The 27978-nt window shown below is 45.8% G+C and overlaps 1 protein-coding gene across 2 annotated transcripts in view; it reads left to right on the plus strand.

Moving 5' to 3' along the window:
* Positions 1-27978, plus strand: part of FLII (FLII actin remodeling protein) — a 244281-nt gene that overhangs the window by 60686 nt on the left and 155617 nt on the right. For both annotated transcript variants that reach the window (XM_078665183.1, XM_078665182.1), the window contains exons 3-4: positions 16561-16632; positions 23647-23727. In XM_078665183.1, coding sequence (XP_078521309.1) covers positions 16561-16632; positions 23647-23727 — 153 coding nt within the window. The remainder of the gene's footprint in view (positions 1-16560; positions 16633-23646; positions 23728-27978) is intronic.

The following is a 27978-nucleotide window of genomic DNA, read 5'->3' on the forward strand; positions in this document are numbered from 1 at the left end:
AACAAAAGGGGGCATACATAAAACAAACCTGCACAGTATCTCCTGCCTTTCACTTCGCTCATCCACTGCCCGGTGCAAGTCACGGGGGCAAAAGTTCCCTCAGGGCCACCGTACTCATCCAGACTCCCCTTCACCAGCCTAGTCAAGGCACACTCACTCCTGCCTCTCTGTTGCCCCAGTGGAGCAACATGCACAGCATAACGCATCTGTCATCGTCTGTGACGGGCCTTAATAAAATCACTTGTAAACAAAATGTGTCTTTACATTAAGGCCTGGGAAGCATATGCGTGTTTTGCGACTATAGGGCACAAAAAAAAGCGCGAAATAAGTTGTCAGATTCGTGACAAATTCACTATAGACGCAAATCACATACGTCAAATTCGGATAACTAATAAAGTTATGGTCTGGAATAAAGATATATGATAACGTTTCGGTAGCCATACCCACAAAGATACAATGCAAGCAACAATACTACCCGTGCAAATTGGTGACTGTGATGCTTAGGTGAACAATAGGAAGTGGGCAGTTGGTACATAAGACTAGCTTTCAGTGCGACAAGGGTCCCTTCTTCAGAGGTTATTATAGCGTTGAGCTTGAGGCTTATGTCTTTCCGACAGCTGACACGCGTACTTCTATCACCTCACGAACAACAAAAGTCTATCACTTCTGAACTTCCTTTGTTGGTCAATGAAACCGAATATTTCTCGAGCCAGTGGCAAAAATTACCCTGGAGGCAATAGCCCCAAAGTGGGGTGTGGGGGTATAGAAAACTGGCAAAAATGCATCATTGGCGGGTCGCCAAATTGGGGCATTTGAGGGATTATCCCTAAGGCGCCTAGAGAGAGGGCGGCAGGTGTCCGCTAATAACGTCATTCACACTGCCTTTGCTGAAAAAAAAAAGCCATCAGTGAGTGACTAAAGCTCCACGGAGGGAAAGTTCCAGAGCAGCCACCTTTCTTACACAAAGATGGAACTCGGCTATAATAAACTTTCGAAGGGAATAAACAATAGGCCACCACCACTGCCCGCATTCTACCGGCCGACATCTATCTAATGCCAAACAAAACACATGGGCCTCCTTGGTGTTCCTGCTCACAGGACTGACTCGTCGAAAATATTTACATAGTAGGTCAGACAGACATGTGCAAGATCAAATATCCCAAAACCTAGCATTTGTTTCTATGCAACATGTATGTTGCGTGTGTCTTTTCTGAAAACTGAGGTATCTCCAAAGAAATCAAGCAACTTTACTGTATGTATGGCAACTTTACATGCGTTTCTCGATACATTTGTAAACCCTGTTTTTTTATGTTTAGTTAAAAAGGGGGCTATGTTAGTCTCAGCAGGAGCAGGGATTACACTGGGCCCAGGTCCTCTCACCCCAGCAGCACTCACCTGCGAGCCCAGGTAGCGCTTGAGGCACTCTTCGCACACCGCCTTCTTGCAGCAGGGCAGGGGCTTCAGCTGCTGGTCCTCCAGGCAGACCCGGCAGCAGGCGAGCACCAGCCATCCCAGCCCCTGCTCCGGGTAGAGGGGACTCCCCGACTCCAGCAGACCAGGGAAGAAGGGGTCGGCGGGGGACAGCGGCGGCGGCGGCTCTGGGCCATCCTGGTGCCCGGGGAGGTCATTCTCCACGCAGTAAACGCTGCACTGCACTAGTCTCTTGGGCTCGGCGGGCGGCGGCTGCTCCTCGGCAGGCTCAGGCGATGGCGGGGCAGGGTCTGGGGCACCCGGCTGCGTGGCCCCTTCGGGCTCCCCCTGCTCCCCACTGCCCTTCCTCCAGCGCTTCCGCCGCCTCCGCTGCTGCTCGTCTTGGTGCCTCCGCCGGCGCCGCCGCTCGGGCCCCAGCTCCCCGCTGCCCTGCTCCTCTTCACCCCGCGCCTCGGAGGAGGGGGTCTCCGCCGCTCCTTCCTCCTCCCCCGGGGGCGCCTCGCCTTCAGTGCCCACCATCCTCAGAGCCGGCTCCGAGTCCTCCATGGCCGGGGGCCTCCTCGGCCTTCCCCCATGCAAGCTCTGCTTCCAGTCACCGCCGCGCTTCCGGGTGCCACCCCGGCCCTGGCCGCGACTTCAAGGGCACCCCGGGGCAGCCGAGAGTCCCTGTCCGGGATGCACGTCTGTCCCGTGCCTCTCTTAGGGGTAATGTTGTGTTTGGTTGCGTTTTACTTCTAGTCCGCGCTTCGCTCCTGTTTCACTCCGAGCCGGGCTGCAGGGATTGCGTTTGTTGATCTTTTTTTTTGTCCTCCCTCTAAAGGGGTGGAGAAGCCAGCCAGGAGCTGCAGCATAACAGAGAGGGCAAATCAGCTCACTTTTCAACTACTGTAGCAAGGAAACCCGAGTCGTGACTGACCCTAAAAACAAGTACAATAAAAACTCACCGCCGCAGCCCGGCTTGTACAGGAAGCCAGGCAACCTGTGTTGGGACGGGGCGGGGCCGCAAAAAGACAGGAAGCAGACGGGAGCCTACCCCGCGCTCCTGTGCCCGTCAGCCGGAAGATTGCCGGAAGATTTGCGTGTCAGCTAGCGGGGCTCCCGTGCTCGTGGAGAGCCCCGCCTGCTGCTGAGGATGACCCGCTGCCTGCCGAAGGAGAGAGGGACACACGAAAAGAACTCGGTAAGTGGGGTGTGGGGGGGGGGGGAGGGGAAATGTGCGCGCGCGAGTGCGGGGGGGGCCCTCGGGCGGGCTGTGTATGTGTGTGCGTGCGTGTATGTGTCTTGGAGTGCGTGTGTGTGACTGTGGGGGAGGGGGTGTGTGTGAGCGAGTGTCTGTGCCGTGTGCCTGTATGTCTGAAAAAAAAAAAAAATGGCTGACAGTTACTCTGCGCATGCGCGGGTCAGACGCGCGCTCCCGCGGTGAAAACTGCGAGGGAAACGCTCGTGACACTTTGGTGTCCACATTCCCAATAACGGGCAACAATAGTTGTCGAGCCAGACACTCTCAATGCTCACGCATTGAGAGTACGTCTGCTCGACCTAAAAATCAATAAAAATAGGAGTCCTCCAAACAAATTTCAAGCACTGTGCCATTTGAAGCACAATAAAGCGCTAGACAAGTTTTATAGCACCTACTGTCTTGTTAAACGTAAGCCAGCCTCACAGAGAAGTGTCCCTGAAATCCCATTAAAAGTGTCATAGTGCTACACACAGGTGTTATTGACGCCAATTAAAAAAAAATCACGGCCCTCCAGATAAATGTCTGTATTGATCAATTAACAGTAAAAAAAAATCCCATTGGGGAAGTGCCCTAACTGTTGAATTAAAAAAACAGGGACTCGGAGGGAGGAGCCAAGATGGCGATCGGAACAGTCGCATAACCGCCTCGCTCCGTGATTTCTTCCTCCCCGCCACCTATCCTGTATTTCATCCTGTTCGGGGTGTTCCGAATTTGGTCACCAAGGAAGAGCCTTCACTTACCATCCTTTTCCGGGGCTCTGGCGTGCAGTTATTTCGGCGTTCTGCCCCTGTTGCCTTGCTGGCCTTCCCGGCCCTGAAGCCGGGGCCTCGAGTGCTGTGCTTGCCCGGAGATGCTCGGAGTACCGGCGGTCCGGAACCGGTGGAGAGACCCGATGCTGGGAGCCCTGAGAGCCGCGGGCCGGAAGCCCTGGAGCGGACCCACCCCCGCGGGTGGGCCACCCCGTATGTCCGATTGCCTGCCGGCCCGAAGAAGAGAAGCCGCGCTGTCCGGCACCCCTCAAGTGGGTAGCCCACTCCTGTTGCTTGTCCCGTCCGGGGTCCGGTGCTGGGCTCCCCCCGAGTGTTGTGGGGAGCACGCCCGTTCTTCTGGTGACTCTCCTTTCTCCGCCGAGCGCCATCCGCCGCGGATCGGTTGTGTGCCCTGGGGCCGCCGGTGCTCCTGGTGGACTTGGAGGCGCCCACGATGATGGCGGCGGGCGCTGTGCTTAAGATGGCGGATGGCCCCTCGGAGAGTCTTTCTCCTGGAGACGGGGAAATTGCTGCATTTGTTCTCTCCAGCCCTCGTTTGATTCGGGCGGCCCCTGCTCGGAGTGCTGTCTTGTCTGCCCTGGCTGCTTTGGGGATCGACCTGTCCTTGAAATGCCGAGACTTGGAGTCGCGGATCTCCGCCATGGCTGCTCCGCCATTTTGTGACGCGGTGTCGTCTTCCCAAATTGTAATGGTTGAAACTTCTCCGGCTGCTATGCTGGGATCTCCAGCTGGGTGTTTGATTCCATGGGATCATGTGGACCCGGTGCCGATGCTGCAGTGTTTCCTACATCCTGATTTCTCTGCTTCGTGCTGGACAGCCCAGATATTGTGCTTGGCCACGTGGATCGTTGAGGTACTTTTGCATTCTGACTGCTGCCGAGTTCTCCTGGTTGCTTCTTGTTGGCCGGGACGGTGTTTTGCGGAGATCCCACTGGCCTTCCTGGACTGGTATGGACCCACGGTATCATTCTGCTTTTCGGCCGTGGCGGGGTCTGGAAGCTCGACTCTTCATAAAAGTGGACATGGGTGATTGTGCCGGAGTACCTGTGGGACCCTTTTAAATGGCATCTCCAGGCCTCATTATTTTGGTTAGTTCTTGTTTTTCATCCTTGTGTGGGCTTTTTTCAATGTCCTTTTCGACCTCGATAGGTGATCCGTTGTTGCGGGTGGGGTAGTATTCCATGTTTCGATCGCTGGCTCCTCTCCTCTCCTATCCTTCTTTTTCCTCTCCTTCTCTCTCTTTCTTTGTTATTATTCCCTTTCTCTTTCTTCTATATTTCGGGTGACTCTGGGCGACAGGCACGCTGTTTAGTGGGGTAGGCCGTAGCCATTACAGTGATGTAGGGTGGGGGGGGTGTTTGTTATTTTAGTTTGTTTTATTCTATGGTCCCTTTTTGCTTTTTCGGGGGTGGGCTATGTCCCTTTATCTTCGCTCCTTTGTTTCGTACGTGTCCGCACTTTCTCCTTTTCCGGGGCGGGAGGGCTGTACATGTGGCGTCCACGTTATTTGTTCGCTGACATTTGTCCTTTATTTTTGGACCTTTGCTGGGCGTGGGAGGTCTTTGGGCTTTGCCCTACTAGGGTTATTTGATTGCGTGGGGGGCTGTCTCCCTCCCGCCCCCCCCCTCTTTTTCTGTATATGTTGCGTGACGCCCGGTAGATATGGTTGCTGCCTCCTCTATAAAATGTAAAATGAAACCTTTCTTATCCTGGCGCTGACTGTTTAACGTCTTTATTTCACGTCTATCCTGTATTCATTCTATTGTACGCATTGATGTTGCCCTTTTTTTTGACTCTCCTGCTTTTACGGCCGGCCCCTGTGGTTGTAGGCCTGCGCTTGTACTTCTACGTGTCTTTCAATAAAGGTTTTGAAAAAAAAAAAAAAAACAGGGACTCTACTGTAAAGTGTTGGTTTTGGCCAATGAAAAATAAAGGCACTGAGCTAATGTGATTTGCAGCTTTTTACTCCATTAAACCCCACTTGATCCGTTCAAAGCTGGGTTACTCCGTAGTAACCAGTATAGCAGCCCTTCTGAGAAGGGACGGCGATGCTCCCTTAAAGAATGTCAGAGTCCTGCAAGTCAAGTGCCGGTGATGTCTCATTAAAAGCACGGGGTCTGCTGATAGCACTGTCAAAATGCAAGAATTTGGTCCATATTGGGAAGAGCCTGTATGATCCCTTGCTGAGCAGACAGCTCTCTGCCGACAAATACGATGATCCATCGCGAGTTTGAATCCCAGTCTCCGATGCTTCCGAGGAGGATGTCCACAATTAATCCCACAGATCGGGTGGCAGTCACATGCATTGTGCACAGAGCATAGAAACAGAAGAAGGGCTGTATGTAGCACAATATAAAAAAAGGCTATTATCAGGAAAGGGTCTTGCCACACCAGCCCTGCCCTTTGAAAACAGGGTGTAGGCTCTTATTATCAGCCACTGCTTTCAAAGCAATGGACTTTAGAAATAAAAGAAACAAGCCCAGGAGTGGTGCGTGCGCGCCCGCGCAGTCTGCTAATTTTCAAGCACTGCACTCGTGCTTGTGGCGCGCCGCTGTTCGCTCCGCAAGGTGGATGCCGCCACAAGCACAAGTGTGTGCTTGAAAATGAGCAGAGCTACGGCTAAAGGCTCTCCTATGCAGCACATACGTGCTGTGTAGGCAAGACCTAAAAAGGCCTTGTCAATGTGGAATACCTCTACATGGGTAATACGTAATTACATAGCTGCAATGCCCTTTGCACCAGGGTAATCATATTAGGAATACATCTCCCCAAGGCTGCATCATTGATCACCGAACAATTTTTCTTCAAGCATCAGCTTATGAGTTTTGAAAATACACACATTTATGTCTCAACTATACACTTTTAAAATATGGTATACATATATTAATGCAACTAAGTTAAAGCTTCTGATTTATTTGGCTGGGCTGCACACAGGAGAGGTACTTGTGGAGAGCTGGGGAGCTACCAGAAGCTTACGAGCTACTGGTTGGAGCAGCCTGGAATAGGCACCTAGTAGGAATCCTGTCTTGGTTAGGTTGAGCTTCAGGTAAGCCATGAGCAACCAGACCTGGCAGTGTTAGTATTTAATCCTCAATACGTGTCTTTTAACTATTATGTGTATGTGCCAAATGCCTTAATTGTTAAGAGTCTACAGTAATAATACCATGCTTTTGTGGTTTTAGGTGACCAGTTCCCAAAAGGACTGCATAAATGACACATATCTCTTCTCAAAGATTGTGATGTGTTGCTTATTGTATTGTTGTTTTTTTATTTTGATTGAAAACAACAAACCATACACCTCATTATGACCGTATTAAACAGGAGCCACATCATATGTGATCATTTTATTCTTCACATTAATCTCCCTTCTAAACCATTACAATTCAGATAACTAACCTCCATATATGGGATCTCATATGTCTTGCTTAGTAATAAAGCCACAACTACAGCTGTTTTTCACCCACATTTGGGACTGGCTTAATTATAGGTACTTGGTTGGTGAAAGCCTGCACACAGGGAAACTTAGTAACACTAAAACATTTCTGAAATAAAAGGCTGACCATTCTATAGTGTGGCCACTTTTTGTTGGCTTCTCAAGGTTTCCTGTCCAGCAAATACTTGAGAGCGCAGCATCAGGCTAAATCGGTGTTTCTTAACCTGAGGCCTGCAGACCCCCGAGAGTCCATTACACCTATGCAGGGAGTACACAGACCAAAATGAAATATGGTCGTTATTGTCTGTCCAAAATCATAAACCTTTTGAGCTAAATATGTGTATCAAGGAGATTCCTTTTACAAGAGAATATTATCACTGTGTAACAGTAATTTGTACTTGCAGTCTACTCTATTGCCTCCCCAATATATTTAATAAACTTATCAAGAAAATCACTAAAAATGTAAACAAAAATAATCATAAGCATTTAAAAAAAACTTTTTAGTCCGAAGCAGTTTGCCAGAACAGGACCAACCGTGTGAATTTGCAGTCACTGTTCTCATTCAAACATATTCCAACCTGAACTAACAATCCGCTTCTGACTAAACAATTTAGAATTGCTCTTGATTTCCTACAAAACCCTACACATCTGCATACTTGGAGAGACAGTCTTCTAGCTGCTCAGTGAGCTATTTCTGTGTGCACTGGTAGACTGCCTAAAAGGCCCTTCCCACCTGCATTTTTCCCCACCCCCGGATTTTCATGGTCAGGCACTTTAAGACTCCAGGCACATATGTTTCTTATAGTGGAAAGGGGGCCTGTCTGCACTTTCTGACAAAGCTGAAATACCGCCACATGTATAGTACCACTTCCAAGTAGGCAGCATGTACTCTGAGCACCGAGTGTCCTTAAATAGTAGTAATGGTTTAGGGGTCCCTGGCTTTCAGTGTTCATTCAGTGGGGCTGGCAGAAGTGAAACGGTAAAGAAACGCGGCTTTAAATACTGCAGTTTCAATTGAGAAAAATCTCATAAATCCTGCTCCAAACAACTGCCTATAAAGAATATTACATCAAGTTGTGTTTACTGAGATTCATTAATTACCTTGAGTCTGGTTGTCTCTCCTGCCCAGGTAAGTACTTAGTGAGGAGGAGTTACTGACCAGCCATTAGAAAGGCAACAATCTCCTCAGCTTCTCAGTAGTTAACCAGGTGTATGAGGGGCCTGCAATCTGTTGCTTAATGTTATGCCAGAGGTGTTTATATAGCGCTCATTCTGCTATTAGTATGGCCTTGCAGCACTAACCCGCTCCAGTACCTTCGAGTCGATTTCGGGATCCTCACAGTTGAGAGTCTAATTAGGTTTATGAGCTGTGACAACATGAAGGGTGTATTTATAGTTCAGCTGTGGCTTGCAATAGGTGTGTTTTGATAATTGATACTTTGGTGTGTTCTGAGGTTTAATGGGTGTGGTCAGAGGTATTGCCAAAGCATGTAAGTTGCTTGCCAGGTTATTTGTGTGGGCTTTGCCTTGAACGTTGTTATGTAAGCCTATTACCGGGAGCAGTGGTATGACCTATTTAGTAGTGTCTCACATCTCCCTGTCGCGAAGAAATGATTTTAGAGTCTTGTAGATTTTAACTTTCCTTTTGCTGACGCAATGTGTGTAGCATTTTAAGTATCCTACCTGACTGTGGGAACACACAACCTCCGAGTGTACAAGTTGCTTTGAAAGAAGAGGAACCCAAAAGTGATTGCATTCTTGTTTACCTGCAGATCACCCATGTAGCACTGAAATAATCCCCTTAAGCTAGAAGAGTCCTACTATGAGGAACTGCAGTATTACCCTATCTTCCTCTGATGTCTGCTTATGTAGGTTTTAAAAAAAAATGCTGTCTTTAATAAATTAAAAAACATCTGTGTACATACGTATTGAAGAGAACATATTACATGTCCGTTTCGATTACATAAAGAGAATATAGAATACAATTGGTTACTTGTTCTATAAACAGCAGTATATGGATGGTAATTATTCCATGCACCTTTGCAAAGTTAAGGTAAGGTCATCTCTTATAGCCCAGGCTGGAATCAAGAGAGTTGTGCACAGTCCGTAATCCCAGTCTCCCAGATATGAGATACCCCTGGGACGATGACTGCTGATGTATGTATGCCCAAATCTTTCACTGGCCATCAGCTTTGCATTAGCTCTAAAAGAAGATAATCTTTTATGTGTGTCTCGTGTGAGTTTTGTCTACTAGTCAATCATTTCAGTGCCTTGGGGAGCAATTATCTGTCTCCCACTGTGTACATTTCCCTTTTATGAAGGAGTGTTTCCAGGCTCTCTTAAAAGTCTGCCATGTATGTTATGTGAATTTGTAGAGCGTGGCGAATCATCACACAGGAAGGTATCCTGGCGCAGGGGATGGCAAGGCTGGGGGGGCGATCACGGCTGTTTCGTCTGGAAGAGCCATGTCTTGATGTTCCTTCGGAAGTCCATGGGGGCAGGGGGTTCTGAGATGTTTGTGAGGTGAGGTATGAAAAAGGACCATTCTCCGCTTTTGGTCTTCCTAATGCGAGGGCAGTTGGCTCTTGCCTGAGACGCATATCGAAGGTGTCTGATGGGTTGGTAGAAGTTGATGCCATGTAACGTCTCCTGTTACGTGTATACTGTTAACATTTTTAGGCCAGTGAAGGAATACAAAATGGTAAGAGTGGCATTCCCCCACTGCAGTATCCACATTATGAGGCCAAAACTCTCTCCTGTTTATTGAAATGCTGCTGGGCAGTTTCAATCTTCTGTCGGCCTTCTGTCTATTTTTGTAGTGGAATAGCTAATTGTTGCTTTAAAATTTGTATTTTTAAACTATTTAGATTATTTTGTCTGGCGTTTGGTCTGCACTCAAATAGGTCAAGCCACGTTCCCTCATCCATTAGACTTATTTCACAGATATCTATTTATAGAGCCCTATATCTGGCAAGCCTAAAACTGATGCTAATCACCGTGCGACTCACCAGTGTACATTTATTTTTACCCTTTAAATATAGCTCTGCTGCAGGGAGAACTGGATAAAGCCTACCCCCCCCTCCCACCCTCCAGTTCTGAGTAGATGGCTGAGCTCCGATAGATCTTTAGGGCTCTCCTGCTGCATTGTGCCAGATAAATGTGAATGCATAGTGAGTGTAGCTATCACAAAACACTATGTATCTGCGTGAATGCGTGCCATGTCTGTGTGAATGCACCGTATGCCATGTGCCTCATGGTAGAAGCTGCAGTAAATGTTGGTGGGTAGAGCAAAAATGTTTCCTATTTTTCTTATTTATAGAGAAGGGAAGAAACTATTGGAGAGTTAGGGAAACAGTATCTCATTGTGTTCATGTTCTGTCACTGACCTTGTGGAGTAGGAAGAAGGAAAGGAGATAAGTATGCCTTTCTCTGGAGTTGACTTTGCAGCGCTGGAGCACTTCTTTGAAGTAATTATCACGCTTTAGAAGTTTTTCTATTATTAATAGTCGGATCATGGCGCAAGGAAGTTGGTCAGATGACGCCCAAGAATTGACCAGGCCTTGGAGAAAGTTAGATAAGTGGTCCAGCACACATATTTCGTGTACTGCTGCATCAAGAGTGCCATGAGCACTGATGAAAAGAATGTAGTCCATAAATAATTCATTTTCTAGATCTGCCTTTCCTCACCACATAGACATGACTCATTCTTCTATTATGTCTTAGTAAGGTGAGCAGTAGTAATCAACACTCCCCCAAAAAATTTGATATGTAGAATGGAAACCCAATGGGAACATTTTAATTTTATCTACTTTAGCCGATCAGGATGGAAGATGGGCCCATTTTCTTAATAGTGCCATCCTTTTGAGAAGCAACGATACTTAATTTGTTGTCCATCTCTTGTATGTATCAATGTCTCATCTAGTGTCTAAATCAGGCTTCCTCCACAATCTAGCAATTTAACTTGAATACATACCAAGGAAAACAGCAGTCCCGGTCCTACGACAGCAGATCGAGGACGGAGGACACTCTTAATAGTGATGAGGAACAAGAATAAACAAGCATTGGCATAGCCAATAGGTCTCGCTTTTGGGACCTTATGTTTTTAGCCAGAGCTTTAGGCTATGTTGTAGAGCATTGTGGCTGCTGTGCAGCATGCTGAAAAGTTATAATAAAAAGTGTTTAGCATTTTTGTTACCGTTATACAAACCAAGACAACATTATATACAACTGAACAACCTGATTGAAAACGATTTTAACATAAGAAATGTCTTCTAGTTTTTTTGTACTTGCACTGCTGGCAACTTCTTCCTGCCTGTTCTCATGCTTGTTTGTTATAATTGTTTTTGTTATGGGGGAGCAGGACATAAATAACGGGTGAGTGGAAGTGGAAAACCGTAATTTAATTAGAACACGAGCAGCGGACGGACACTAGGGGAGAATCAACAGATGCCAGATTCCAAGGGCAGACTGACGTGATGCTTAGGTGATGTTTAGCAGGGGCGTAACACAGGCCCCCGCAGCCCCCGCGTTTTGGGGGGGGCCTCGGGCCCCAGCGCTCCGGGTGGGGCCCCCCCTCGGCTCACTCAGCAGCAGAGCCAGCAAGTGGCAAGCCTCTTCATAATGAACAGCATGAATCTTGCGCACGGGCCAAACACCGGCCCCGGCTTCTTAATAAATTAAATGGTACGAATGCCCGGGCCTCAGAGGCTCTTCTCAAACTGTGTGAAAGTTTAACTGCGCACGCGCAGGCCCCCGGCCGGGCCTCAGTCTTCATTAATGAAATATGAAGTGGTGGGTGAGCGCCAGAGACTGAGAAGGACCGTCCCCTGCCAGACAGTAAGTAACACAGGTTCCCGGGTTGCCATGGGGGGGGATGTGTCTACAGTGGGGCGAGGGGTGTTAAAGCCTCTTCATTTATTAATGGTGCGCACTTCAGGGCCCCGTCCGGGCCTCTGAGTCTTTTTATTTATGAAATGGTGCTCTGAATAACTGAAAGCAAGTTCTTTTGTGAAGGAGATGGCAAGATTTGGTGATCCCCCTACATTCCATGAATGCATGAGTTTAACGAAAGTGGCTGCAAGATTTTAAGTTTAATTAAACAGTAACCACGGCAGTCAAACCTTGCTAAAAAAAACTGTCTAATACTTTCATTTTACGCATTTTCATATAGGCTCAATTCTGAAGGAACAAATAGCATTTGTCTGCATATCTGGATATCGCTTCTCCATGCCTCTTGTATATGTTTGCAATTGCGTGTTATATAGATTCTATAGATAGCTTTCTGTTCGAATAGCCATTGTTTAGTGTACAGGGAAAACTTCACAAATTTCTTACATCATTTAGCCCAGTCCATAACTTAGAGCTTTTTGCACATAAGACACCAGCTTGATAGTATGTTTTCTAAGTTCAATGTAGTGTGCGAAATAAAGTAAAATCAACTGCTTTATCTTAGTTCAGACTTTCATAAATTGGTAATAATATGGGATGTAGGAACCCTTACCAACTTAATAAACATACACTGCTTATGTCTTAATTCAAGTCTCGTTGATACTCTGTTCAACCCCTGGTAGCTGTGGCACAAGCAATTCCAGATGATGGCTGAGTTCAAACACCATCACTTTTATAGTCAAGAAAACAATACAGCCCAAGTACACAGTGATATGGGTTAAAGTAGCGGCAATAGTGGCAAAAAGGAATATAGCCAAAATGTGGGGGGCATCCAGACCACCATATCTCCGGGGATGGGAGGAAGACTTAGATTGGTGCTCAGGGGCGGAGAAAGAAACATACATAGCTAGAGGATGCCTTCGAAAATGGGATATAATTTGGGGTGGGGAACACAACAGAGGAATTTAAGAGAGTATGGAGCAACGAAGGAGAAAACTATGCTTGTCCAGAAGATTCAAAGAAAAGTATGACCTTTGCTTTCCATGGGCGTAACAACATCAGATAACGAAAGGGTGGGAGACTACTAATAGAATTAAGAATTCATGGTATGAAAAAGTGTGTTTGAATTAATTGTAAATACACCCCTTTGTACAGTTTCTGTATACTTCTGCACATTGACTTTGTTTGTACACTGTGATAATTCCTGTAAAGCGCTCTGATACCCTCACGGGTCAAGTTCGCGCTCTATAAAACTCTAAAATAAATAAATAAATACATAGGAGTGACTAGGCTTATAGTTGTTGAGACAGAACTCTGAATTTTCTCCAAACGTGTTGTAGAGACTATTATTGACATTGTTCTATCTATGTTACTTGTGATGACTGCTACATCGTTGACAAAAGCCATTCTCCAGTAATCTAACCAGCCACTTTAAATGGCAATATCGGTGTTGTCCCTCGAAAGTCCGTTATTAGCTGTTCTATGAACACAATAGAAAGACCTGGCAACAGAGAGCATCATTGCTTAGAAACCCATCCAGTTGAGAAGATATCAGATACTTCTTGGCCAGTGCACTGATTGGATGGTCGTAAAATACCTGGATCCTTTAACAAAATCCTTAGCTTTATTGTAGGTTATGAATACTGCCCACAAAAATCTCATTTGATTTGATAAGTGCATTTTCAGCATTCAAAAAAGCAATTACAATATTGTCTTATCTCTGCCTGAAAAATATCTTGGACTGCAATTTGTTTTTCAATGCAGAACTGCTTTGCTAACACATTTCTGTACAGGAAACATGCCTACTATTGTCTTAAAAACTGGGATGTTTAACATAATATAGGGTGAGATGACCTATTGTCATCGCAAGATGCTATAATGTAATGTCGAAAATGTAATGCAATTCTTAAATGCAATAAAATCTGTTGAAAAAAGGAAACATGCCCAGTATGTTCCTTTTTTAGGTCTTGACTGAAACAGAGCATGTGCTGTCGCTTGTGAGACATTTTGTTTACTCACTAGGAGATTAGAACCTGCCCATTGCTTACCACTTCATCGTGTGCTGGCTTCACTTCCTCTTCATGTGTTTGTCTTGTCCCGTCCCTGGAGCGTGGGCCAAATACAGCCATCTCCTGTAACAATGTGATCTTTCCATACTCCCACTCTCTAGTCGGAATCTCCCAAAGAAAGCATTGACAAAGCCAATAGGTCTAGCTGATTCAACCTAGTAGCTTTGTCAATGTTTTAAGCTATGTTGCCTAGCAGCACACCTGCTGTCCTTCATGGCTGAAAGATTCAAATAAAATGCAGTACCATGGCCTGCCCTGACTGTCATAGAACGTGTTTTAACAAAAAAAACTTCCAGCCATGCTGTTCAACATGGGTAAAAAGAATAGCTCGCATGAGTGAGACCTGTAGACTTTGCCAGTGCTTGTTTGTTTATGAATCCTGCATTTTACTGTCTGACTTGCAAAACAAACACATTCTATGGGTATCACACATGACACCACTACTCTGTACAAATAGATAAGCCCATTACTAACTCCCTTTTCTCATTTGTGAATCACCGGATAAATTGGCCCCATGGTCTGTAAAACGCTTTGGGACCTCGACAGGAGGTAGGAAAGTGCTAGAGAAATTATGCAATGCAATGCAATGCAATACAATACAGTAAACGTCTCTCTTTTTAGAGGGACTGACTCTAAGTATGCATCACAATATAACTTCTGATCCCAATTCCCACCTCTGTGGGGGAGCAGCACCCCCAATTTGACTCGGTGCAGCCTACTGCACCAAGGGAGGCTCCTTGCACTTACTGTACACTTCTCCACGCAACCATGTCATCCTCTGCATCTCTAAATTGTATTTTGAGATACAGTCTCCCACTTGTATCCCAAGGTCGGTGTACATATTTTACATCCACATCATGTGCCTTATCTGCCTTCTGGCGGTTGGGTTTGGAAAATATTTTGACTGCATGCCCAATTTGTTTGGGGTTTTAGTCATAGGTCGACTCAGTTTGACTAATGAGGTTGACCCAAAGCTTCTAGTGTCCCACACTTGAGATGTTGTCCTCAGATAGTTTATTCTGCCTTCAGTTTGGAGACATGTGTGTCGATGAGACTGAAAACGAAGAAATGTGGCTTGTTGCGAGGCATCTTCAACAACTAGGGTCTTAGTCTTTGGGATACAAAATGAATCTGGATCATACCCAAAGAGTAACCATAATCAATGAAGTATATGAACACGAAAATTGAAAGTCGTTATACTGGACCTGTTTTATAAACAAAGCTGTAGCGTAAAACTTTGACCTATGTTGTTTTCCCTCCGGTTAAATCAAAATATGTATGACCAATGTAGAGTTCACAGCCAGAAAGTGATGTTATAAGTATTGAGAACAGTTGAGAAGATTCCACATTTAAAATGAAAAATAGATATATTGCAGTTCTTGTAGCTAGAAGGCCAGCAGTTTGAAGTTCACAACCATGTAGTAATGTCCAAAGTATCGAAGGTAGTCGTGATGAAAAGAGAAACAGCCGACATGTGTCACTGTAACTTTATCAAGGCTATGTTGGTTGATAAAAGTAAATAGGAAATAGTAACATAGTCCGGTCCAAAAGGTCTCCTAGGCTAGGTACGCCAAAATGTTAAGCAAGGCTGATGCAGCAGTCGTGTTGCAGAGTAATGTGACAGGAAGGTATGGCTCTGGCATTCAGAGACAACGTTTGTTCCTGTTACTGCAGCCGACAAATGTCTCCAAACATCTCCCTAATTCACATTTGGGTTACTTTACATTCATTCTGTGGTGGTGATGACGGTGGTGGTGGTGGGGGGACGGGAGGTGGAAGTAGCACATACAAGATGAATCACGTATTTGTGGAGACTTCTTCTCTCTGTGCATTTTGAAAACTCTTTCTGGGGAGGCTGGCAGGTAGCTGATATTCAAGGTTTGTTGTTGAACGTTCTGCGGAATGGCCTTAATACATATACAATATAGCTTAGATAGGAGTTTGGATCCCACATAGAATTATATAGCGCCTTTAGGTGGTCTCCCGTCTATAATGTTGGCTAGAAAAATAGTGGATATATTTCTTATGTTAATTTTCATTTTCTATGAGTAAACAAACCATGTCAATATTACTCTAAACCGAAATTTAGCAATATATCAACAATATCTTTGCCTGTTTTTGATTGTGCTGAATATTTTGCTTCACCAGATCGATCAACTTTCATGTTTGGATCCAAGGTCAAAAAGTTGTCACACTGATGGGCAAATTGAATAGGGACCAGTCATGACAACTAACTAGTAGCCATGATGTGTGGTTTATTGAGACAAGAAGCCTTGCTTGGTGGGACAGAGTACATGGTTTAGTGGAAACAGAAGACCAGTTTAATGAGGTATGGTGTGAAACAAACAGGTTATTTGGTGGGTGCAGATGTGGGGGTAGAGCGGACCCAGAGGTGGGTTTGAGTGTGTGATGCTGCACGTTTGAGTGGGACAAGGCATTGTCAAGTAAGACAACAGACAGTCAATTTGTCCAAGAGGTGCGGTTGAAAGGTACAAGATATGACCTAATGAGGGAGCAAGAGACTTGCCAATATGGAGAGGCATGCGGCTTGGCCTATTCTCAATGCATTGACTGTCTGTACCTATCTGCTGTCCTATTTTATACTATGTTTCCAAATTTCATTTGTTTATTTGTGTTAATTGTAGGAACAGAAAAAAAGAGATATGATTTGTTTAGTCTTTTAGATTACTTCACTTCTAAATTTCGAATATTTCTCCTTTCTGAACACAGGAACATCTGTCTGTGAGCCACAACAGTCTGACCACACTGCATGGGGAACTCTCCAGCCTGCCCTGCCTACGGGTAAGTCCAGAACTCCCAAACCAATTAACCCTTCTCCCTCCCAAGTATGCTAGTCCCCACCCAATGCTTAGAATAACCAGGCCTTTCAAAGCGGTCAAAGCCCTTCAGGAGCCACTCTGTGTACCTGCCTTCTTATCCATTCTTTCACATGTGATCTGGTCTTGTATTCTGTGACAAGGAAACTGTTGTATTAATTAGTTAATAATCTGCTATTTAGTAAACTCAAAGTAAAACGCAAATTTGCATTCAAAATCAAACTGATGGATCTCTCCGACTTCTTTAATGATGTGCTACAAAATTATTGATTAATATGAAAGCTCGATAAAGTAGAACACTTTATTTTTTGTGCAGTATGTTGACCGGGTCTGGTGGCTCAGTGGACTAATGCATCCACTGTAGGAGCCTGTGTTCGACCTCATGATCAAATGAGAACCATTGAGTTGGGTAACAATAAACATCTGTTATTCAGTGCCAAGTTACCCTTGGGTTAACGCGCACTTCACAAATACACTTTATGTTATGAAGTGGAAAAAATAGCAAGTTTATCCTGTTAAAATTGTGAGCCGAGAACGTAGGGAGAAGAGGGGTTGGTCTCAAATAAAAATAAAATGTTGGAATCTGCCACTTTGTATACGCAATATTTCCAAGTAGTGTTACGTTATATATGTGCTCTTCAGAATGTTGTGGTACTGGTAAACAACAATCAATGCTTTGAATGCACAAATCTGTCCAACTGCAGAAGTGGTGCTTACCTAACACAGCAACAAGGGATTATAGGGTTAACCTTGGGTTCTGAGATGGGTTCTGACTTGGTCAGAACTCCAGCTCAGGCTGTTCTAGTCAGTGATGGTGGCATATACCTTGCCACCTTACTAGTATGTCCCACTAACATGGGCAAGAACAGGCAACAGCCTTTGATCAAGGGAAAATAAGCAGTACCTTACATGGACAAAGGGGCCAGTGTCACTATGGTGACAGAGAAACTTGTGTCCCCTGAACAGATCATACTTTGACAAGAGTACCAAGTCACCCACGCGAGCAATGTCAGGACTGACCATTCCTTGGCAGTTGTGAATCTTAGCTGGAGAGGGGTAACTGGCCCTAAAAAGTTGTCGTATCTCCAGACCTACCTGTAGATTGTCTGTTGGACAATGATCTAGAAACTTCAGCCTGGTCTGAAGTAGAGTTCAGGACTCAAGCAGAGATGATGGGCAGCTCTGCTAATGCATTTGCTGTCACCAATGCTCAGGCCAAACAGCTCAGCACTGAGGGAGCACTGGATCCTCAAAGACTGGACCATATTGCTCCTACGAGAAGGAGCAGGAAGTGTAAGGAATTATCCTCCTCCCAAACTCCCAGTGAGGATCAGTCTCCTGAGGGAGATTATCTCAGTCCCTGTGAAGGAACTGTCCCAGAGGAACTTGGGCCTGACCAAGCAGAGTTCTTTGGGGCAGGGGGCCCTTCCAGGGCAGACTTCAAATCAAATCAAGGGGCATTTATGGAGCGCACAAATTACCCGAAAGTCTCATGGCGCTTGGGGACAGCTTGGGGGTCAGCTTGGAAGGGGAGGGCTAGTTAGTTGCCGAACAGCCATGTCTTCAGCTCTCTGCGAAAACAGTTATGATCAGTGATGTTGCGGAGGTGCGGGGGCAGTTTGTTCCAGAGAGTGGGTGCGAGAAAAGAAAACGACCTTCCTCCATTTCTGATAGTACAGATTCTGAGAGGTGTGAGAAGTGATCTATTGCTGAAACTCAGAGTCCTGCGAGGCTGGTACCAGCTTAGTTTTTTGGCCCATTAACTCAGACCTCTACCGTACATATTTTTATGTGTTAAACAAAGGGTCCTAAAATAAATTTGCTTCCTGACAGGGAGCCAGTGGAGGAATCTCAGATCAGGGGCCGAAGGGGATCTTGACGGGAGGTTAAGGACAAGCCTGGCTGCGGTGTTAGGCAGAACCTGAAGCCTAGAGAGAAGATCTTCATTTATTGAGGACAGCAGGGCATTTCCGTAATGCGTAAGTTTAGCATGATGCCAAAACATGAGGCAATTATATTGTTGACCTGATTTTTCATTGATAATTGGTTATCCATTTGGATTCCTAAATTCCGTACTGTCTGTCTTGGGACCGGGCAGGGGCCAAGATTTAAAGGCCACCAGTCACTAGACCAATGTTCGTTAGGCTTGCCAAACAGTACAATCTCTGTTTTGCCTCCGTTTAGTTGCAGATGATTTGTGCTCATCCACCTATCAACATGGGACATGCAGTCTTTAAAACGTTGGATCTGGACCAAGGGTGATCAGGATCTGAGTATCATCGGCGTATGACACAAATCAAAGCTGAAAGATCTGATAACCCTGGCCAGTGGAGTCACGCACAGATTGAAGAGCGTAGGGCTCAAAATGGAGCGCTGCGGCACTCCCATCCTAACTGGCCTACTACATGAGACTGTGTCGCCTATCTGTACTGTGGTAGCTCGGTCCATTAAATAGCTTCTGAGCCACTTCAGGGCCTTCCCTCTGACACCAATCTCCCAGAGCCAAAGTTGTTGGATGCTGTGGGAGATGGTGTCAAAAGCTGCTGATAGATCTAGCAGGACGAGAATAGATGACTGCCCTCTGTCCAATGCTAACCTGATGTTATCGGTTACTTCTACCAGAGCTGTTTCTGTGCTATGGGCAGCCTTGAAACCTGATTGTGATGGGTCCAGTAGTCCATGGCTCTCGAGATGGATAATGAGCTGTTGGTTAACCAGTGACGCCAGCATCTTCCCGAAGGGAGGGAGCAATGAGATAGGACCATAGTTAGTGGGGATTTTAGGGTCTGTTGTAGGTTTTTTGAGGATTGACCTGAGTCTGACTGCTTTCCATGTCTGTGGGATCTCTGATTGCGACTGTGACCTATTAAATAGGTCAGTGAGACTGTCTAGCGGTACCGGAGCGATGTTTGGGATGAATCGCTTTGGCACCGGGCCCACAGGTGAACCCTATTTGATTTTAACATGGCTCTAGCCACTTCCTCTGGATTACACTGGGAGAATTCCTCCAGAATAGGAGGAGATCCCGTAGATATAGCGGAATAGTTACCTAAGAGGTTTATATTGTCTTGAGGCGGAAAGGAGTTATAAATTGCAACGATTGTATCGTCAAAGTATTTGGAAAGAGAATCCGTCCAGTCCTGTGAGATATGGGCGTGTGTCTGAGCGGCAGGTGCCGTAAATTCTTTTAAGATTTTATAGAGTTCCTTTTTTGAGTTAGCCGCCATTTCGATCTGATTTAGGAGAAACACTTGTTTTGTTTGCCTAATATTCTCCAGATAACTGCGTTGGATAAATCTATATTTTTCAATGGCCCGTCGGATCTTTACTTTTTCTCCACTTCCTCTCTGCTGTCCTACAGGAGAGCTTCGCTATTCGCTATCTTCAGTTGCTCCGTAAACCAGGGAGCTGCTCTAGATTTGATTTTAGCCCTAGTAAGAGGGGTGCTTTTGTTTAGGGCATCTGTTATTGCTCTCTCAAAGGAGGTTGCTGCCTGATCAATGTGGACTTCTAGGCTATTTTGTGGGGGGCTAAAATAGGTTGTAAAGGAGAAAGAGGTGACTTTTGGCCATGACCTTCGCCATGTTGATTCATGCCTGTAGTCAATTTTGGTAGTGTGGACTGGAATAGCAAATTTTAATAGGTCATGGTCTGACCATAGTAGTGAGATGGAGGTTTTACTATGATACCTTTTGAATTTGTGAACAGTAAGTCAAGCGTATGGCCGGCAAACTTGAGTTTGGAGCAGCAATCCTGCCCCTCTCTTGAACAGCTCAGACAGCAAGCTGCTGCTGAGCAGGCAGGGAACATCATTGGGTCCCTTAGGATCCATTGGGGAGAAGGGCTCCTGTTTTGTGAAGGTAGAGAGCCCAAGCCTGGTGCTACCAGGAGGTTGGTAATACTCCAGAAGTTGAGGTTTTCTTATCTCCCTGGCACATGACATTCCCCTTGCATGACATATGGGGCAAAGCAAGGCTTGGACAGGATTGCCCCTCATTTTCACTGGCCCATATGTCTGAAGACACCATGGAGTTTTGTCGCTCCTGCGTCACTTGCCAAGCCAGTGGTAAGTCAGGTGGCACTACAAAGGCCGCCTTAATTCCAATCCCAGTGGTTGGGGTTCCCTTTGAGAGGGTAGGGAGTGACATTGTTGGTCCCTTGAACCCTCCAACTGCATCTGGACATAGTTACATCCTAGTGGTGGTGGACCTTGCCACTAGGTATCCAGAGGCTATTCCCCTTAGAACCACTACAGCTTCTGTAGTGGCCAGGGCCCTCCTGGGAATCTTTTCCAGGGTGGCCTTCCCTAAGGAGGTCTTAGCAGACAGACGTACCAACCTCATGTCCAGTTACATCACTGCAATGTTGAAAAAGTGTGGAGTCAACTATAGGTTTACCATACCCTACCACCCACAGTGCAATGAGCTTGTTGAAAGGTTCAACAAGAGCCTAAAGGGTATGATCATGGGACTCCCAGAAAAGCTCAGGTGAAAATAGAATGTCTTACTACCCTACCTTCTCTTTGCCTAGAGAGAGGTTCCACAGAGGGGGGTTGGCTACAGCCTATTTAAACTTCCTTTTGGACGTCCAGTTTGGGGTCCATTGTGTCTAGTTAACTAGGGTTGGGAGCAGCCTCTCAAACCTCCTAAACAGGATAATATGGGTTATGTCCTTGGCCTGTGTACACGTATGGCTGAGTATATGAAGAAGGCAAGTAAAAACCTTGAGGCCAGCCAGGAGCTTTAGAAAGCTTGGAATGACCAAAAGGCTGTACTGACTGTTTACCAGACCGGACATCACGTGTGGGTGTTGGAGCCTGTGGCCCCAGCAGCTCTCCAAGACAAATGGAGTGGCCCCCACACAATCCTTGAAAAGAAAGGTGAGTTTGTCTTCTTGGTGGACCTAGGTTCTCCCAGAAGTCTCCACTGGGTACTTCATGTAAATCTCCTGAAACCTTTTGTAGACAGGGCTGACATGAGCTTGCTCATCGCCACTGATGAGGGACAGGAGGAAGAGAGTGACCTATCACTGATCTCTCTCAGAATCCTGTTGATGCATCAGTTGAAGGAGTAGCCTTGGCAGGCAGACTCACTGACCAGCAGCAAGCGGATTGCAGGAAGGTCGTCAATCGGTACAAGCATGTTCTCTCTGACACCCACTCAAAGCAACTGGTGTACCCATGAATTGGACACAGGTGACAGTCTGTCTGTAAAGAACAAAATGTCCAGACAGCCTGACCATGTCAGAGACTGCATTGGGACAGTGGCCCAAAAGATGCTGGAATTAGGGGTCATTGGGTTAGTCCAGTAGTCCTTGTACCAACACCTCACTCAAAGGTGGCAAGAGAGAGATGAGGTTGTGTGTGGACTACAGGAGCCTCAATGCAGTCACTAGGACATCCTATTCTAAGTGCAGATGGGCTCATAGATACTTTGGCCTCAGCCAAATATCTGAGTACATTTGACCACACTGGAGGCTCCTGGCAAATCAGACGAGGTAAGGATGCCAAGCCTAAAACAGCATTTTCAGTCACTAGTGAGCAATTCCATTCTCATTTTATTGTGATGCCCTTAGGTCTGAAAAATACACCTGCCACGTTTCAGAGGCTGGTTAACAAAGTCTTAACAGTCTGGAAGCCTATAGTGCAGCATATCTAGATGATATTGCTGTCTTTAACTCCACCTTGGAGGATCACCTGATCCAACTCTGAAACGTTCTGGAGGCCCTGCAGAAGGCAGGCCTCACTATCAAAGCCACCAAGTGCCAGATAAGGCAGAACAAGGTTGTATACTTGGGTCACCTGGTAGGTGGAGGCCACGGTCAGCCATTGGAATGCAAAATCCAGAACATCATGGACTGGGTTGCTCTGACTACCCAGACTCAGAGCTTTCTTGTGCCTGACTGCGATTCTCCAGGAGGTTTGTGAGGGGGTATGGGTCCATTGTGACGCCCCTTAATAATCTCACCTACAAGAGAATGCCTAAGAAAGTTCAGTGACAGCTGTCAAAAGGCTGTCGATGACCTGAAGCAGGCTATGTGCACTGCTCCGATTCTGCAAAGTTCTGATTACTCCAAAACCTTCATTGTCCAGACAGATGCTTCTGAGATAGGTGTGGGAGCTGTTTTGTCACAACTTAATGCAGGTGGCCAGGATGAACCAGTAGCTTTTATAAGCTGAAGGTTGATTCCCAGGGAGAAACATTGGTCAGCTACAGAGAGTGAGACCTTTGCTGTGGTCTGGGCCTTGAAGAAGTAGAAGCCATTCCTGTTTGGTACTCCCTACCTTGTTCAGACGAACCATAAGCCCCTCTTATGGCTTTAACAAATGAAGGATGGATATCTGCATTCAGTGTGGCACCTGAGAGGATTTATGAAGTTGGAAATCTGTAGGGAAATAGAATATACCCAGAAAAATAATTAATATGGGTAAGTAACTTGTTCCTCTCACACCAAGCTCTTCCTAGGCTTTTTCTTATTTCAACCACCACACCCTACCTATCTTCTTCTGACCTAAATCATGCTCTCTGTAATCTCATCTCAATCTTTCCTCCTTCCTTTAACCCTAGGCCCTCTTCCTTACGCTCGCTTGAGCTCTCCCTTGACCTTTTTCCTGACCCCCTCGCTCTGTCCTCCTGCCATGCATTGCCTCTCTTTCTCTCAGCCAACTGCCCCCTGCCACCTCCTCCTCCACACCCAAGCAATGTTTCCCTCTTTTTTTTCCTCAGCAGTGCTGTCATACCCATTTTCTCTCCCTTTAGCATTGCTCTGACCCAATCTCTATTCTTGTTTTCACACTCCAGCTGTTTCCTGCTTTCTTTACTATTACTCAGGCAGTCGTCCCTCCCACCCCCTGCCGCCTTCCTTCCTTTTGCCCCATCTCCTCCTTTGTTCTCTAGCACACCGATCTTCATCAGCAAGCTTGCACCACATGCTCTGTGGTTTTCACCAGAATAATTTAATTATCTCTTTCTTCTTTGAGGCAATTGTGGCTCGAGCCAACAGCCTGAAGAATTCTGGAGTGCCGGACGATATCTTCCAGCTGGATGACCTCTCCGTGTTGGTATGTAATTTTCACTCTTGCAAACAAACAAAGATTTTGTAAGGAATAGTTGGAGAATTGTGTAGTCTCTAGAAAGGAAGCCTTCTTCCACTTATACCGTGCACTTGTTAGGCAGACCGTCCTTTTTGATGAAAATGAGTGACGACAATTTTGTGAGATTGTCCATTTGCGCTCACACATTCAAAAGTGTATTTCTCCAATAAAAGTTGATATTCAAATGTAAAAGGTATGGCACTCAAATTATCTTTACCATACTCACATTAGATGTTGAATTTTATATCGAGAAAGGTACTAATAATATTGTAAATTTTCCAATTCCTATCTTCATCGCTTCTTCTTTTTGTTCTCCTTTTCCTATTTTCTTCCTCTCCATATTTCCTTCCTCCTTTCTTTCCCTCCCTTCATACATTTTCTCCCTTCTATGATTTGTTTTATTTATTTCATTCTGTATTTTTTCTGCCCCCTCAAGTACAATTCTCTATTCTTTCACCCTTTCTTTATTTCCTGTCTTTTATTCACTCTCCTTAATTTTCTCCTTTCTTTACGTTTCTCCTTTCTTTTGTCTGTTGGTTCCCCGCTCCCTTTTTCTCACTTAATTCCTCTCCATCTGTTATATGGCAGGTCATTTGCATAACAGTAAAAATGGGACCAAACGCTTGCTTGGTGACCAAACAAAACTGTTCCCACATTTGCAAATCACTACCTTTTTCGAGACATTGCTTGGTTAATGTCAGTGGGAAAATCTCTGGTGGAATTTGTGATATAGATGTGTTTTACAGGTTGTAGGGCCAATTTTCATTAGCTTTGTTTGGAAATGCTATTATTCCACCTGGGCTTTAAAAAATGAAAACCCATTCACAAACTCAACATCTTTTAGGTGTTAGAAAGGTGCCTGCCTCTAACAAAGTATGTCTTGGACTCTGATTAGTGCACACAAATGAAACCTAGTATAAAGCCAAATGGCAAGGCTTAGGTTTGGATTTCTAGAAATTAAGACCTACTTGAACTCCAGAACTAGTTATTGAAAATATGAACACAAGAGAGCCATTTAAAGGAACATTTGGAGGAGTGATGCAGTCGTCTAACACCCAGTGTCCGAAAGTGATCAATTTGCTCAAACACATATTTTTTTTGGCTTCTTATACGATGGATGACTTTTAATATGAAACTTCACACAGCATATTGGTTTGTGGCTTAAGAACCAAGCAATTAAATTAATCAGTATAGGGAAGGGGTGGATAATCTGGTATAGTTGTTGAGAAGTAAATCTTTCCTGTGAGGTAGAAGAAATTAGTCTTCCTCCACCAAAACAAGTATTCTTGAAACCACATTCTGGTGAGCTAAATAGGGGTTACACACATCATTTGCATCTCCAAGATGCATACTGGAGGCACTTTGGGATTTGTCCATAATTGTGTTTCCCAGTCAACAGTAATTCAGCTTGCATGCCAATGTCACCTTAATGAGAAGTTGGATCATTAGTCGCTTCTTTAAAACGTTCTTAACCATGAACAAGAGGATGCTGGGATGGCTTTAGAGGATTCTTTACTGGCTGTTTGAAAAATCTTGTGCCAAACGTGTCTGACTGTTACCTGTAAATTTCATCATTAGGAGAATTTGATGGGTAAAATTATTGTTCTGAAGGTGGCTTTTTCCTTGAATTTTGACGATGCTTGCTCTTCCTCTCCTCTACTCTTGCCCGTACCTTCCTAAGTAGGCTGAAGAGGATGACATTTTGAAGAAACATCGCCCCCAGTCCCGCCCTTGAGGTCATAAGTGAGAGAAATGACCAAAGAGGGATGTTCTGGTGGGTTGGCACCCTATTGTCTCAGGCGAGACTAATGATCGCCTTCTGTTTGATTTTATAAAGGCTAGCCCTTCGTACACCTCCCCTCACTTTAGTTCAGCTCCAAGGGAGAACCCACAAATTAAGTTCCATAATGAGAAGGAGGCTTCTGTAACACCTATATCCTCTGGAAAGCCAAAACTTTTTTTGTTGAAAGTCTGTTTTATTTTTTGAATAAAGAGTAAAACACAGGTCCAGATGTACACAGCATCAGGCCCACAACCCTATTTAGAGTCGGCCGCATTTTGTAGGAGAGTCTCTACAAATATGGAGAAGCAGTAGCAAGGTAATTTGAACACAGCATGTCGCCTACAGCCCTTGTTGGGCCGGCCTCGTGACACATTATACATAACAATATTGGTCTCTTGTGGGAATTTACAGGACCCTTTAGGAACAACAACATTAGAAACATGGGCTAGAGGCCCATAGAAAGTGAACAGTGATGAGTGGACAGGAAGGCGTCGGAAAGAAAAGGAGTAATAGGAAAGATAGATAGTTAACAGTAGAAGGAAAGACCGTGTGGGCAGGCGGGGCGGAAGGGTTTAGCGGCGCTTGTTATTGAAAGACCTAATATTTGTTAAAGGAGGTTACGTGCAAACTAAATCTGACTGCTGGAGTAGTCTGTTGGGAGCAGGCGGACGTATAGCATCTTCGAAAAGTCGTAGTGCTCTAAGCTTGGAGGGTAGGTAGCGTGCATGCTCTATTTTGCAAAGGTACTTAACTAGGGGTTGCCAAATAGCAGTGAAGCGAGTGTCGTGTGATTACAGTCGCGCTGTAAATAGTTCCATGGTTTTTACATGGCATAAGTGCACATACCAAGCGGCAATTGGGGGTCTCCTCTTTCTTCCAATATAACGCTATAAGTTGTTTAGCAGCCCCAAGCATGTGAAGTGCTATAGTCCAATCACTGCGGGTAAGTGCTTTTAGCCCTGCAGGCTTGATGCCCAAGAGGATCGTGGTTATGGACTCAGGCAGGGGGAATCCCAATACCCTTTTAGTATGACTAAGGACTTCCTTCCAGAACAGGGTCAGGAGTGGGCCAGCCCACCAAATGTGAATGAAATCCCCAGATGCAGTCGAACACCTCCAGCACAGAGGGGAAGAGGCAGGGAACATTTTGTGCAGGCGATCGGGCGTGTAATACCATTGTGTCATAATTTTGTATGCATTTTCCCTCTGCGAGATACTACGGTAAACCCTAGGAATGTCTCGCCATAAGCTATTCCACTGTGTGGGTGTGATTTCCGTGGAGGACGTCAGTTGCCATTGGTGCTGGTATGGATGGGTAGGTCATACCGGGGGATGTTGTAGATTCTGATATGTCTGAGAGATAAGGCCCTTCGATTCATCAAAGGAGCGGACCAGCCGCTCAAAGGGGGTGCATGACCGCCTGTTGCATCTCTGGCAAGGATACTCAGTGCCGCAGTTATGCATATCGCATTCCCGCTCCCAGTGGAAGGTGAAATTCCTCTCTGCACTGAGCAAATGTCTTAAGTGTTTCCCCCTCGTATAGATTGCCTATCACTCTGCATCCCCCTGCAACCATTTAGCAAAGGTTTGTGAGCGGTTGGCCGGAAGAAATAGTGGGTTACCTACAATGGGAGTGTGGGGGAAGGGGAAGGTTGTGAGTCCCTACTCACAGCCATCTTGTCCCAGATATCTAGGACAGTTGTTGTGGGCATAGCAATATAGGCGCTTCTGGAGCCATGTAAGGTCCAAGACGGTACGCCCAGTTATCATCCTGTCCATCTGGAGCCAGATCTTTTCACTTTCAGTGGTTGTCCACTCCGAGACAAAGCGAAGATGCGAGGCCTAATAGTAGTCCAGGAGGTTGGAACAGGCCAGCCCTCCTCTGTCTCGCGGTGGCATGAGGATCTTGTGGGAGAATCGTGGTCGACGCCCGCCCCATATGAAGGTGGTAAGGTCTCGCTGAAGGCCCTGTATCTGGTGCTGCAGGATAGGGGTGGGAAGGCATTGAAATAACTATAAAATTTTAGGGAGTATCGACATTTTGATGGCATTAAGTCTGCCCAGCCACAACAGCGTTAGAGACTTCCACCCTCTTAGGTCCTCTAGTACAGCCCTCCTACATTCCCGCCAATTTACTTGGGTCCACATGTCTAAGGAGGGAAGTCAGCTTAAGCCTGAGATACCGGATGTGATCGGTGGCCCATTTATATGGAGCGAGCGCTTTCAAGACTGGTATGTCCTCCTTAGGGATTGTGAGATTCAGGGCCCAGGATTTGCCATGATTGATTTTGAGGCCTGAGCCCCGTTATAAGGTCTGCAGCAGGGAGTGAAGTGCCTGGAGGGATACGTGTGGGCGCGATAATGTGAGGATGAGATCGTCCACGAAGAGCGCTACCTTGTTCTGCCGACCTCCAAGAGAGACGCCATGTATATCC

Source organism: Lissotriton helveticus, chromosome 10, assembly GCF_964261635.1.
Source record: "Lissotriton helveticus chromosome 10, aLisHel1.1, whole genome shotgun sequence".
NCBI classification, from domain to species: Eukaryota; Metazoa; Chordata; class Amphibia; order Caudata; family Salamandridae; genus Lissotriton; species Lissotriton helveticus.